General features: G+C 53.2%; 1 protein-coding gene across 3 annotated transcripts in view; it reads left to right on the forward strand.

The window, feature by feature from the left end:
- RNF130 (ring finger protein 130) overlaps positions 1-13,895 on the forward strand; it is a 100,222-nt gene that overhangs the window by 51,222 nt on the left and 35,105 nt on the right. For all 3 annotated transcript variants that reach the window (XM_053656798.1, XM_053656799.1, XM_037136355.2), the window contains exons 4-5: positions 8,762-8,833; positions 10,417-10,499. In XM_053656798.1, coding sequence (XP_053512773.1) covers positions 8,762-8,833; positions 10,417-10,499 — 155 coding nt within the window. The remainder of the gene's footprint in view (positions 1-8,761; positions 8,834-10,416; positions 10,500-13,895) is intronic.

Genomic DNA, 13,895 nt, shown 5'->3' on the forward strand with positions numbered 1-13,895 from the left:
CAGATGGGCACTAAGAAAATGCTGGCATTTGTCCATTATCATCAAAATACCTGAGGAGAAACTCTGACCAATGATGTTCGGAGAAAGCAGATGTCAGCCGCAGTTCTCCGGCTGCTCAAAAACACAGTGGAGTCCAGCCTTCTTTTGTCAGTGATGTTGCTTCGCTTTTTAAATACGTTTTATCGATTGTGCTGTTACAATTGTCCCATTTCCCCTGCTTTATTCCCCTGCGGCCTGCACATGAAAAATGTTAAAGGCTCTTTGACCGTTTTGATTGATTGATTGAACAATTGATTTAGAGAGGAAGGGAGAGAAACATTGATTTGTTGTTCCACTTATTTATGCATTCATGGATTGATTCTTGCTTGTGCCCTGTACAGGAATGGAATTCACCACCTTGGTGTATCAGGATGATGCTCTAACCAGCTGAGCTACCCGGCCAGGGCTGAAGTAAAATTTTGAACCAGTGTAATACATGAGCATGATTTTTATAAATAGTAGCACAAGGCTTGGTCCCTTGTCCAGTCTGTTCATACTGCTAATTCTGTTTTCCCCTTTCAATTCTGTTTTCCCCTTTCAATTCTGTTATCTGTTCCTTGTATTAAGCACTTTAGATATCTAGCATGCTCTATTCCTTTTTTTAAAATATATATTGCATTATAAAACACTAAAAGTAAAATGACGAAGAGTTGCTCTGAAATGGTGTTCTTGTCAAGAAACCCTTAGAACAGGGATGTCAGACTCATTTTCACTGGGGGCCACAACAGTCTCACGGCCGCCTTCAAAGGGCCGAATGTGATTTTAGGACCGTATACATGCAACTACTGCTTAACTAGGGGCAAGGAGCTCAGCGCTGCCACTGGGTGGAACCAAGGTGCCCGTGGGCCTCGTGTTTGCTGCCTGTGCCTTACAGCGGTGGGACGAGTGCAGCGTCTCAAGGACTTTTCAAAAGAAGCGGGCTGTGGTCCCCAGAGCCTGCTCTTGGGTGGTGCCCGTGTGCAGCCCGGTGTGCGGGGCGGTGCAGCGCCATCTGCTGTGGCCGCGGAGGGAGCCTGTGCCCCAGCCTGGGCTTCCAAGGCACCTTCTCCAGACGCCACTGCAGTGGGAGGTGGTGTTCTGACCTTTCTTCCTCCTTCCATTTTTCCTAAGGTTGACCAATGCTTGATGAAATTTTTACGTGGTTTAAAAAGCTTAGTTTATTAAAGTTTAATAAGAAGGTGGCAGCCACTCAAGCAGTTGAAACCTTGGGCTATTTTAAAAGAGAAGCCAGAACTGTTAGCAAAGGAAAAGCTGAGTGTGAGTGTGAGGAAAGACTCTCTCGGTCCCCTACACCACCGTCGTGCGGCCGTCCCGCCTCCAGACCGTGCCCGCGGGGACAGCGTGCACGGCAGAGAGCGGGCGGAGTGTGCGGCCTGCGTGATCGGCCCAGTCCACGTGGGAAGGAGCCAGTGCTTCAGCTTCTTCCTGTGCTGCAGGGGCCTTCTTCCTGAACACTGTCCGTCAGACCCACCTAAATACAGTCTTAGGCACAAATAGCCCAGATGATGGCTGATGGTAAACTTGAATGTCCCCTCCCAGGAAGTCCGTGATGGTTACGGCACCCAAGGGGACGGTGGTTCGCTGTGTTTGTATTGAAAGGAGGTGCTTGAGGTTGCCCTGAGAAGTGCGAACTGTTTCAGAGTCACATGAACCCTAGGGTGGTAAAGTTTGATTCCCAAACAGAACAATAACATTTTAATTTTACTGTTGAAGAATAGGGTAGCTTCAAAAAAAAAAAATTTCCACACTGTATTGGACTCCTGAGTTTGGAATGTCCTGTAATGAAAATCCCCCGTGAAGGTGCACAGGGAAAACTTTGTAATGCTCCCGGCCCAAAAGTGTCTACGGTAGTTTTAGAGTCAGTAAATATCTCAAGGTTACTGAGATGAAATAGGCTCGTAGGAGCCAAGGTAGCTGACTGGAGAAGGCTGTTGTGTGTGAGCAGGGGGCAGGGGCGGCCGGCACCACGGTCACACCGTTAAGTCTTCGAGAGACGGTGCCTCGAAGGTTCCCTGCCCGACCGGAGGGTGCAGTGGTGTCATGTGGCCCCCGTGGAAAAGGTGATCTGGTCAAAGGGACGGGCGGCTTCTGGCATTCACTGTTGGGGGGTAGGTTGAATTTTATTATGTTTATTAGGAATTAATAGCTCCAGAAGAACTGGAAAAGGAAAGTGGGTGTTTAAGCTGGGGATGTATTATTTTACCACTTTTAAATATACTGCAATACGATCTTTTCATTTCATGTCCTGCTGCTACAATCAATTTACATAAATAAATACCGTTTTCTGTCCACAGAGAATACACGCCTTTTAAATGTTACACATGAAGAGTAAAAGATTTTATTTCTGAGCAGTAAATATGCTCTTGAGAGCAGAGTGTTTCTCAGACACTCATTCCCACATTCTGGGGGTTCAGCTGAGCGCCGGGCACCCACTCACCCCCTCACTCGGTCAGTGCCTCAGAGAGTCACAGGGTGGACTCGTGTTCTGTTGGGAAAGCAGGCAGGTGTCGGCACCATCCCACATGGTATACATGAGAGTTACTGGGGCGGGCGGGCGACATCGCTCTGGGCAAGTCAGGGAACTTCGTAGAGGGGGTGTGATGTTTGAGCTGGAGTTTAAAGGGTAAGTCAGACTTTATCAGAGGGAGTCAGGCACAGGGATGGTTCAGCTCAGAGCCGTGGAGAGATGAGAAGAGCGACAGGGGAGCTGGTGGGCCTCAAGGCGGTGGCAGGCCGTGCCCCCGTGAATGGACCCTGGAAGGTGAAGGGCCGGGGCGTTCTGGGGAAGAGCGAGGCGCCACCAGAGTGTCAGTGGAGCGACACGAGAATTCTTCTGATGGGGGCGCTTGGGAGGAGCTCTCTGGAAGGAGACCCTGAAGAGCAATGAGGGAAAGCCAGGCTGTATGAAAAGCTGGGGCAGGAGGGGCGGTCAGGGGCACGGTCAGACGTTTACCCTGGAAAAGCCCGGGTGCTTGGGGAGACGACAGTGAATGACAGTGGGGACAGACTGGAAGGCAGGTGGCACCCGGGAAGAACTACCCTCACGGCGCCTGGCCCACTGTGTGGGGACACAGACCCCGCTCTGTTTCTGTGGGAGGGTTCTGGTGACTTAAAAGAGGGACCTGCTTTCACTGTGTTACGAACCCTCTGGCTTCGAACACGTTACTCCTGTGAGATTACACAGCGTGAGCGGTTTCAAATCATTTTCTACTGACGTGAGACGTTTGACACTGTGGACCCCGGTGTCGCGTGATGTCCCCATCGGTGTTATTGGTGTCTCTGCACAGTGAGATAAGACAGCCGGCCTGATGGTCAGCATCCCTTTGTGTTTTGTAACATGGGGAATCTTTAAGCATTTACAGTGGAAAAGGGACGGGACCAGAAAGTCAGGAGACCTCAGTTTCTGGTCTCAGCCCTTAAATAAAAAAACTTTAATTAACTTTTTTTTCTTTTAGAGAGAGAGAAACTTCGATTCATTCCACTTACGTGTGCATTCAGTGGTTGATTCCTACATGTGCCCTGACTGGGGATTGAACCCACAACCTTGGCACATCAGGATGATGCTCTAACCAGCTGAGCTGTCTGGCCAGGGCCCCAAGTCTAGCCCTTTTACGAACTTGAGACAGGTCACCTCCGCACTCTCTGGGTGTGGATTTCCTCCTTTGTAGACCAGTGCATCTCTGTGGTTTGTCCTGTTCTGACAACCCGTGTCTGGTGAGGTGGGAAAACTACCCGAGTAGTTTTCCTGCCAGATGAATGGGGCACAGTCAGCAGTGCCAAAAAGGAATGAGTGGAGTGTGGACAGAGGGCTGGTTGTTCATACACAGTGAGTCTCAGACTTGCGCGAAAGGACCAGGGAGGGGCTCCCTTCTCCCCCTCCCCCATCACCCCCTTTTCCTCTTCCTGCCTCTTCTCTTGCTCCCCCCCAACTCCCCCTTTTTCCGAGGGGCCCTCTCTTTGAAACTACAGATTCCCAAGATACCTCCCCTGCAGTCTGACTCTGGAAGTCTGGCCAGGACCTGCTTACCGCCTTCCAGTCTGGGCAGGTGACGTACCTGTGTCTCAACTCCTCTTCTGCAAAGCGGGCGTGATGTAGCACCTTTCTCCCGAAATGATGTGAGGACCACACGAGGCAGTGCACGTGCAGGGCCCAGAGCAGTCGCGAGCACGTAGTGTGTGCCGGACACCTCTCCGTCACTGTGCATGGCATCTTTGCTCCATGTTACCGAGCATCCGCGGAGATGTAAGGCATTCGCCCATGGACCACACCTTGAAAAACTGTGGTTAGTGGCATGATGGGCAGGTGAAGGTCAGGAACCTCACTAAAAAATGCTCACAGACTGTGTCTTATCTCAGACGTTTGAGAGTCAGCAGGACACTGACAGTGTCACAGCTGAGCGGGGTGGGGGGACCGTGGCCTTTAGGCAGATTCAAGCGAGAGACCGGAATCATAGCAGATACGCGCCTGTCCGAGTGGTGGGAAGTGTGGAGGGGTAAAGTCTGAAGCTCAAGGGGTGATCCTGAAGGTGGTGACACAGAGCCCAAGTCCAAAGACAAATATTAGAGTGAAGATAATTGACATTAGTAGCAAACTCAGAGGAAAGCCACTTTCCATTTTGCCATAGATTGAACAGTTTGGAAGTGGACGGGTGATACGTCCCGGTATTTGTGGGTGGTCTCTAATGCGCGGGCTCTTGCTGCATCGACATTGGCTTGCTAAAGGCCGACCGCCTGCTCCCCCGGCACCTGCTCTCCTCTTTCTCACATTCTCCTCTTTCTAGCTAGGGCCTGCGTGACGCCACCTAGTTAGAGAGCTGGGACGGCTGTTTGTGAGTCCCATCTGCCCTTATGACCCCACGTCAGTCAGTCAGTCACTAACTAGGTCCTGTCAGTTTTGCCTCTAAATCTTCCATGATTTTTGTCCACCCCTCTTCCCACTATGCTCGCCTAACTCGGGCCCTTCTATCTCGAGGAAGCACCAGCCCCTGCTGGTCTCACTGCCTCCAGTCTTTCCTGCATTACATTCTTCTCAGGAGGCCAAATGGGAATTCTCCAAAATTCAGATCTCATTTTGGATCTCTTGTGTTTAAAACTCTGTGATGGAATTCTCATCTGAACAAGAGGGTAGCAGTAGGTAATTGCTTCTTAATCTTCCCAAATGTCTTTCTTTAAAAAATGAGCTTCCAGCACAGCAGACAGAAGACCCACAGGCAGGGCCTTCGGTTGGGCCAGACCACCAGCAGCCGGACGGCCAGCGCCATGGCTCTGAGGAGGGAAGCTGGGCGGGGGGTGGGGGGGTAGAGGGGTTGGCCCACTGGTCCCAGGAATCAGCACCCAGAAGAGAGCAGGCACCGGGGCAGACAGATCCAAGGACAGCAGGTAAAACAGAGATGGCACCACAGACTCTCGATTTCTGCATGAGTGAGGAGGGGGCCCGGGGAAGCCACTGCGGGAGGGGCGTGGGGTGCAGAAGGCGGCGGCGGGCCGCTCAGGCCTGGAGGCCCTTGGTGACGTGTGAGCATGCCCGTGCACATCCACGCTCAGCCCAGAAGCCAGCGTCTTACCCAAGGGACAGATATGTAGACGTTCCAACTGCATCAGGACGGAAAGCGCTGCCCGCTGCCCTGCCAGAGTCGGCGGCCCGAGCAGTCGGAGAAAGCGGGAGGATGCGCAGGACTCCGAGAAGTGTCTCTGTTTTCAGGCGACCAGAATGTCTGTCAGAAAATTTCAAAAGAATCCCCTGAATAACTACTACACACAGGGAAAAGGTTTAGTAAAAGAGCAGGATATAAAATTCACATGCGGAAATAATCAGATTTTGTGGGAGGAGAAGGCGCCACTTATACACAACTGGGTGGATGGCTGGATCCATCCAGGGGGCAGCTTGACAGAAACTGCAGCCCCTGTGTGAGGAGTGTGCAGAGCACCCTGGGAAGACAGGGGAGCGCACGGGAACACCCAGCAAAATGAAGATGTCGGTTTTCCTTCGGTCTGTTTATAATTTGATCCCAATAAAATTACCTTCACCTGTTTGGGGGGTCGGGCAAGGTAATTATACATACAATTCATGTGGAAGAATAAGTAATTAAGAATAGCTAGAAACACCCTGAAAAAGAAGCAGTGAAGGGTGGCTGGCGTTTTACAGTGCATGTTTGAAAGAGTGTTAAAAGTTAGCCCATGAATAAACAGCGACAGAACAAAGTGCAAAACCCCAAACAAGCACAACTGCATGTGCAAATGCAGCGTGTGGTCAGCCCCATCAGCCCGAACGGGCGGGGAAGACAGAGCCTTTGATAAGTCGTCATGGAGCCGAGAAGGACAGCGCATCACCCCTCACGTGGCACACCAGGGGGATTGCAGATGGATCAGAGGCCTAACTAGAAACAGTAAAACTGAAAACATTAGAACAAACAAGCGCTACAGTTCCCTTTATGATGGGAAATTTGGAAAGCTTTGAATTGTGGCTCAGAATTCAGTAAAATGAGAAAAGTGACTGTTTTTAAAGGAAAGTCAAAAGGTAATTTAATGACCAGCCTGAAAAAAGATATTGCCACATATTACAAAGGGCTAGTGTCCCTGAATAAAAGCAATTCACTTAAAAATCGCAAATGGTACTTAAAAAGTCCTGGACAGACTTCCCCAGAGGAGACATTCAGGTGGCAGTTGGCACACGAGGCAGATTAAAGCTGCAGGGAGACCCACAGCACTGAAGCCTGGAGCTGGAGAGAACGCAGGGACCCCTGTGGTCATGCACTGGTGGTGGGGACGCAGAATGTCCCCTCGCCCGGGAAACACTCGGGCAGAGTCTTAGAAACCAGACACGTGGACCACACTCTCAGGTGTTCACCCTGAGAAAAGGAAGCGTTTGTCCTTACAAAGACTGGTACGAGTAACATGCGCTGTGCTAAGCTGTATCCACTGGAACCGTAATCTGGAGACAATGCTGAGTCCCATCGACAGTGAGAGGGTAAATTTTGGGAAGTGTGTGCAGCAGGGCGCTGCACAGCATGAGAGACAAGTGAACTGTTGATGCATTCAACAACATGGATTCATCTCCAGATGGCTATGCCTAGTGACAGAAACGGTCCACAAAGTAGTACATTTCATTTAAGTAAATAAATGTAAGTATCCCGTTTATGTTAAACTGGTAACACTAGAAACGACAGTAGCAGAAAGTCATAGGGCATGGGGGGCAGTGGGGAGAGGCTCCGAGGCACTGGGGGGCTGGTGGGCGCACCGCCTGATCACACGGACAGTTCCCGGGTCCTGCTGAAGCGTGACACTGCACTCCACACACGGGTGGTTCACTGCACGCCCGTTCTGCCTCTGCAAGGCTGGTGTTTACGAACAGATGTGAGTAAATCATCTGGAGGCCTTCCGTGTGTGTGTATGCATGTGTGTGTGTGTCCACATGTGTATGTGCATGCATACATGTGTGTGATTGTGTGTGCTCCTAGAGACCAAAAGAGGTTCGAGAGTCTGAGTATTGGGTCAGATTGATTAACTCTTAATTTTGTGAGATAAGTCAGTGGCACCGAGTAAAAGCCCACGTCTGTAGACATAGTGAAGAGTGTGGGTGCAGTCATACAAGCTTGTGATGTGCTTTGAAATTTTCTCAAATGATACAGAGGGAGAGTAGATGAAAAATACAGATAAAATATGGATAATCGAAACTGGGTGATGTATGCAGAGGTTCGATAGACATTATCTTTGTATATCTTTAATTCCTTCTAAAATTGTTATGTTTTATGACTTTTTTATCCTCAGGATAGAAACCAAGGCGTTTCTCCTTTTAGCCCCCCACAGTTTAGAACCTGGTTCTGTGTCCAGTGGCCACCTGTCCCTGTGTGCCCGTCTGTCCCCATGTAACTATTAATGGGTCCTCTGGCTCTCAAAGCATTTCAATCGGAAAATAAAATGATGCTCGCTTCACTCATCCAGCTCATACCGAACTGGAATTGCCTTCACATGCCTTCACTTCACGCCTGTGTGCCTTCACTACTACACTGTCTTGGTCCGGAGTCCCCATTGCGACCCCCACACTTTTCTCTACCAGACGCCTTCCTGCTCCATTGTAGGAGCCTTGGTGCACACATCACCCCACAGAGGGCCCCCGCCTTGCCCCCTGTGCTGCCACGCCCACTGGGCAAGCTCAAGTCTGCTGTCCTTTCATCTTGGGTTCTTGGCATCCAGCAGTGCTCACGGTGTCTGGCAGTGCCCAAAACGTCCAGCAGTGCCTGACAGATGCAGCCCTAGAGATTCTCGCACTCCAGCCCTCGGTGCCTCGACCCTGGAAGGTGTGCGTCCCTTCCTGAGACCACGGGGCGTGGCAGTGGCCAAAGCAGCACTCGTGGCTGCGTCCGTGCCCCGTGCAGGGATGCAGTGAGCTGTTTCAGGGAGTGTCCGAGGTGGCCCTTCACTGAGACAGTGGGTGTCTGCAGAGCAGAGTGGGGGGGCTCTGACAACGCTGCCGTATTTCCAATGCTTATTAATCCAAAACGCAGCCAGACTGTGCCACCTGGCCTTTTGACCTGTGTCCCCTTTCTCATGACGCGCCCAGAGCACCAGCCATGTGGGAAGACCGCAGCTGCTCCCTCACGTGCTGCGACCTGGGATGCGATGCAGGGTGCTGGGGCCTCTATCGGCGTAATGACTTTAAAATAAAAAAACACTATTCAGAGATCTTGCACTTAATGTCTGTTTTTCTTTACACTGTTCATAGCGTCGTCTTGGAGATGCAGCCAAGAAAGCCATCAGCAAGCTGACGACCAGAACGGTGAAGAAGGGCGACAAGGTACGGTGACGAGGTGCCTGTGGCACTGCTGAAGGAAGACGGCGGTTAGCGCTTGAGCTGGTGGGAGAGAATGTTTATTCCCTGGCCATTTGCATCTCATTTCTTAGAGTATAATTTTCTCTAGGTATATTCTAACGCTCTGCTCTGAACTGGCTTCTCCTTGACATCGTGTACCTGGCGTGCCTGCCATTTGGAGGCCTGGGCCGGGGCTCGGCTGGTGATGGACTTCCCGAACCCCGGCTGTGATTATCTTCGCCGGGTGATGTGGAGTCACACCGGCCGTGGTGCTCCCAGAATTTCCTTCTCCCGAAACCGAGTGTGCTTTGGGGAAGAACATGGAGTGGCCAGGAGTGCGTGGCGTCCTGTCCGCTTTCTGAGACTTGGCCACGTCTCCTTCATGTCTCCTTTCTTCGCCCGTTACATGGAGCACCGATTAGCAGGGGTTTTCTCTGTGGGCCCTTGGGCAGCTGGCAAGGAGGGCACGGCATGTCAGGGCCGGACCGGAGAGGCGGTGACAGCAGCTGTGGCTGAGACCGTGCACGTAGTGCCCATGAGGACAGGACAGCAGCTCAAAGCGAGATTGTCACAGTTACCCAGAGCGAAAACATCCCCGCTTTGGAAGCGTGACACCAAAACCGTCCTCAGGCCTCACCCGGCTCCGCTGCTTCCTCAGAGAGCTCGGGCCAGTTCAGACGGCCTCTCACCTCAGCCTCACCACGCGATTGCTCAGCTCGTTTTATCCCCACGGCCTTGGCCTCGCCACACCCTTCCCCCCGACATGTCAGCACACTTCACTGCGCACTCGGGCAGAGAACAGGGCACACGGCAACCGGAGACGGGCGAAGGGGCGGCCCCGCTGCCCTCACCCCGCCCTGTCCCCAGGCTGGCACAACATGGCGCTTCCTTATGGAGGCCCACACCTCCTCTGCGTGTGGCTCCCCGGCCCTGCCAGGAGGTTGCGAGACAGATGGCGTCACCTGTCCTGGCCCGGGTTCCTGGAGATGCTGCATTTGACGGCGACGTGGGGACACCCCTCCCCACACCAGAGACAGAAGGGCCTGGTTGCTCTGCACGACTGGGCACCCGGTTGAACCTTCCTGCCTCTTGATAAGGTCCAGCATCTAGTTGAGCCCAAGAGTTCCGCACCCAGATCTGTGACCGTCCTTGGAGTGGGTCTCCAGGGAGCCCTCTGCTGGGGGCACCAGGAGAGCACCAGGAGAGGAGGTGCACAGGGACACCTACAGGCCGGGGAGAGACACAGCAGGAGTGGGGACCAAATATGAGCTCGGTCCAGGGTCACAGGTGGTTTGAATCTTGAAAATAATTAGAATTCTGACTTCTGTTTCACAAATAGAATTAGTATTAATTTTTACAACATACTTCCAAGACATACTTCCGGTTTAGATATAATTGAGGTCCATACAGTTAAGCAAGGGGACATATGAAGTTTTTTCATAACCTTTCGCTTTGTGAGAACTTGTCTCCAGTCGTGGCTGCAGGAAGGTTTTACTGGGGTCGCTTCTCCTGCACTGGTGCAGTTTGGGCCGTGGTACATGACTCCATTTCTGTGTTCTGCGTTCCAGGAGACAGACCCGGATTTCGACCACTGTGCCGTCTGCATAGAGAGCTACAAGCAGAACGATGTGGTCCGGATCCTGCCCTGCAAGTACGTCGACTTCCTTTACTTAAAAGAGCACACGGCCAGAGCGGTCTGTGCCCGCCTCCCTGCGTGCTGCCCCTGAGGGGCTGCGGCGAGTGGTGGGCCGCACGAGCCTTCCTGTGGTCCTGGAGTTACGAGAAACGCAGGGCACGACCTCCAGCCACCTCCGTAGTCTAGAGAGCATTAAGGTTGCAACTTGAACTCCGTGACTTCGGCGGGTTTAGAAACTAGCCCTCGTTCCTCCCCTCCTGGAATCCGAACTCGTCCCAGGCCCCAGGCGCATCAGCAGCACACACGCGGGCAGGGCACCCGAACTTGGGGACTGGGGTGGTCCTTTTCTGAACCTGGGTTAGGTGGAGCGGGAGGGTGGCTGGGTGCTGTGTGGAAAACACCTGTCGAGAAGCCCAGAATCAAAGACGTTTTCTCTCCCACCTCCCTGAGCTCACAGCACATCCCCACAGCTGCGCCGTCTCATCGTGCTGGGTGCACACGGGGGAAACACGTGGCAGCGCTTGTGTCCATGAGCCTCCGGCGCAGGCAGCAAACACAAGGCCCCTGGCGAATCCCGCCCTCCACCTGGTTTTATCCAGCCCGGCACCTCGCTTCTCCCCGGTGGCAGTGCCACGCTCTCGAGTAACTGCTAAGGAGCAGTTACATGTACACAGTCCTGAAACCTCATTCAGCCCTTTGAAGGCGACCGAGGCTGGTGTGGCTCCCAGTGAAAACGACTTTGGCACCCGGCCTCCTCACGATAAACAGTATGATTTTATGACAGAGTGATCTGTTTTGAGCCTAGGAAAATCTGCTTTTTAGAAAAACCATGGAGCCTAAGAATAATTCGTTTACACATAAAAGTAAATCTGTGAGACTAAACGTGAGCCATCTATGGAAAGTTCGATGAGGCAGTTACCAGTTTTCTGCTGTGTGGCCCCTCAGGGGCCAAAGCAGGAGGCAAAGGGAGATGCCTCTGCAGGTCGGGAAGAGGTCAGCGCACACGTCAGAAAGTGTAGCCAACTCTCACCTGTTTTTTTAAAAATCCATTTTTACCTGCACAGACTGTTGTGACGCCAGAACGACCAGGGAGAAGCCACATATATCCAGATACTGTCTTCCTGTTTTGGTCTAGGGTCCAGAGCCACTGGGGGCCTAGGAAAGGCCGTGGGAACTGCTCGTGGTCATCGCTGACCTGAGCGTCTTCCTCAGGGGCCTCCCCCAGAACTGTGATATGTCGGGGGCTTGCTTCCTGTTCTCTCCACCCCCTGAGCTTCGGCTATTCCAGAGTTCCATTGGTGGTTCTCTTTTTCCCTCACGCAGTCCCATGCATTCAACCCCACCTGTGCTCCAGACACCGTGCAGAGACTTCGGAAGCACAGCCCTGGAGGCGTGGGGGGTGTGTGTGCAGTCGCATCCCAGGAGGTCCCAGTGTGGCAGGGCCATGCCCTCCCTGAGGGTCCAGAGCCCCGGTGGTCTCAGTGGTTCCTGTAACCACCGGCCACCGAGGAGGCATCTCAACCTATGTCTGTAGTCCACTTCTGAGTATGAGAATTAGAATTTGCAAACCTAACGGCGTTTCTTTACACCCGTAGTTCTGGCCTCGCTCACTCCTGCCCTGCCTGTGTGTCCACGTTCCACTTTCGGTTTGGAGCAGGTGGACGTTTTCTACATTTATATCTTGAGCCTCCATAAGTTGTAGCTCTCTCTAAACTGTGTCACACCCCATGCTCAGCAAAACATGTCACCTCGTTGAAATGGCGACAGCAGCGCGGCCCTGGGTGGAGTAAAAGTTAACTCTGCGTGCAACAGCATCCGTGGGACCCAAGCTGGTAACTTTGGACCAGAACAGGGTCTCAGCCATCACACTGTTGACATTTGGGACCAGATCATTCTTTATGGGCTGGGGGGTGGCCGTCTTGTGCACTGCAGGGTACCTAGCAGGGTCCCTGGCTCCAGCCCCACCCACAGGTGTCTGCAGTGGAGAGCCACCAGCCACCGAGAGCACAGCCCCCACTTGCGCGCATCTCTGCTCCAGGTCTTCTGCCAGCCTTGTTGCCAGGGGGCTCCTCTCAAGTCCCTTCCCTTTCACTCTTGCCTTGTGCTGTGGCTTCCTTGTCCCCTCGGCCTGGACACTCTGCCCTTGCTCTTGGGTCTGCAGGTCTCTGTCACCCAGGAGATGCGTGATTCTGCTGCTTCTGCTCTTTGCTCGAGCTGGCCCACAGCTCTGGCTCCTCCGGCCCCAGGTGCCGCAGAGCCCCCCTCGCCCCCACCGGCTCTCCCAGCCCTCACAGATCCTCACAGCAGTGTGTCAGGGTGTGCTTGTTCTCCTCAAACTCCTTCCTCACTCATCCCTTTCTCCCCATCCACCTACCTTCCCTCTCCGCCTCACAGAGAAAACAGTGGCCATCAATCAGCTGAAACTGCTTCCTGAGCCCCCCCACCGCCGGCCCCACCTGCCCCGCCTGCTCCGGCGGCCGCACCCTCCCGTTCTGCTTCTTCTGTTGCTCTGCAGGGTCCAGGCCTTCCCTCGCCAGTTTCCTGGCTGAGACCGGCTCCAGGCACCGCACTGCAGACTCCCTGCACAGCCAGCCCGGGGGAGGGGGCTGCGTTCACTGTCCCTCTTCTCCTGAGCATGGGCAGAAGAAAGGCCCAGGGGCTTTTGTGTCAGTCTGTCTGTCCTGGTTTAAACAAGCCTGCCTAGTACCTGAACTGACCTTGCTGGCCTCTGATGTGTGACCTTTGCTCTCTGTCACCTGTCAGGTTGGTGTGTGGTGGACGGGTGGGAGCTGGAGGTACATGGGGCCCCACCTGTGTCCCCACAGGGGTGTCAGCCCCTGTGTCTTAGAAATGGAAAAGCTGTGACCTTATTTAGACCTCGTTTATTGAAAGGTCAGTCAGCCATGTTTTTTAGTGGATGAAGACACTCTTCATAAGCAGAGTGTCACTCCGCAGACAAACGCACATCTAAGATGCCACTTTGGGCTGTGGCACACCTGTCACTGCACTGCCCCCACCTCGGAGGGCGGGCCTGCCTCAGCCGGCATCTGCTGCCAGTCCCAGCCCCAGGAAAGAGCGTTTGTCTGTGACCTTGAATAATCTTGGGACCTTTTATATTTGCAAGGTCCTTGCACGGCACTGAGAGGCTGCAAGGCTGGGACAACCACTCACTTTCACTGTAGACTCGCCCTGCCCCCAGCACTGAGGTATGCGGGGTGTGAGGGGGGCACTGTGTCCCAGTGAGACTGGTTTCATTCTTTTCGTGTGCTGTGTGTTGCACACTCTGTATCCCAAAGTGTGCCTCGCAGGAATAAAGGACTTTGTGGAAGCTCTGACTTGCTTGTCCTTTTCCCGTTTCACTGTCCTGGACATGGCCCCGCTTTTCATCCGAGCCCACCATTCAGCCCACGT

The sequence above is a fragment of the Artibeus jamaicensis genome, unplaced genomic scaffold (genome assembly GCF_021234435.1).
Source record: "Artibeus jamaicensis isolate MK-2021 breed Jamaican fruit bat unplaced genomic scaffold, CSHL_Jam_final scaffold_286, whole genome shotgun sequence".
NCBI lineage: Eukaryota > Metazoa > Chordata > Mammalia > Chiroptera > Phyllostomidae > Artibeus > Artibeus jamaicensis.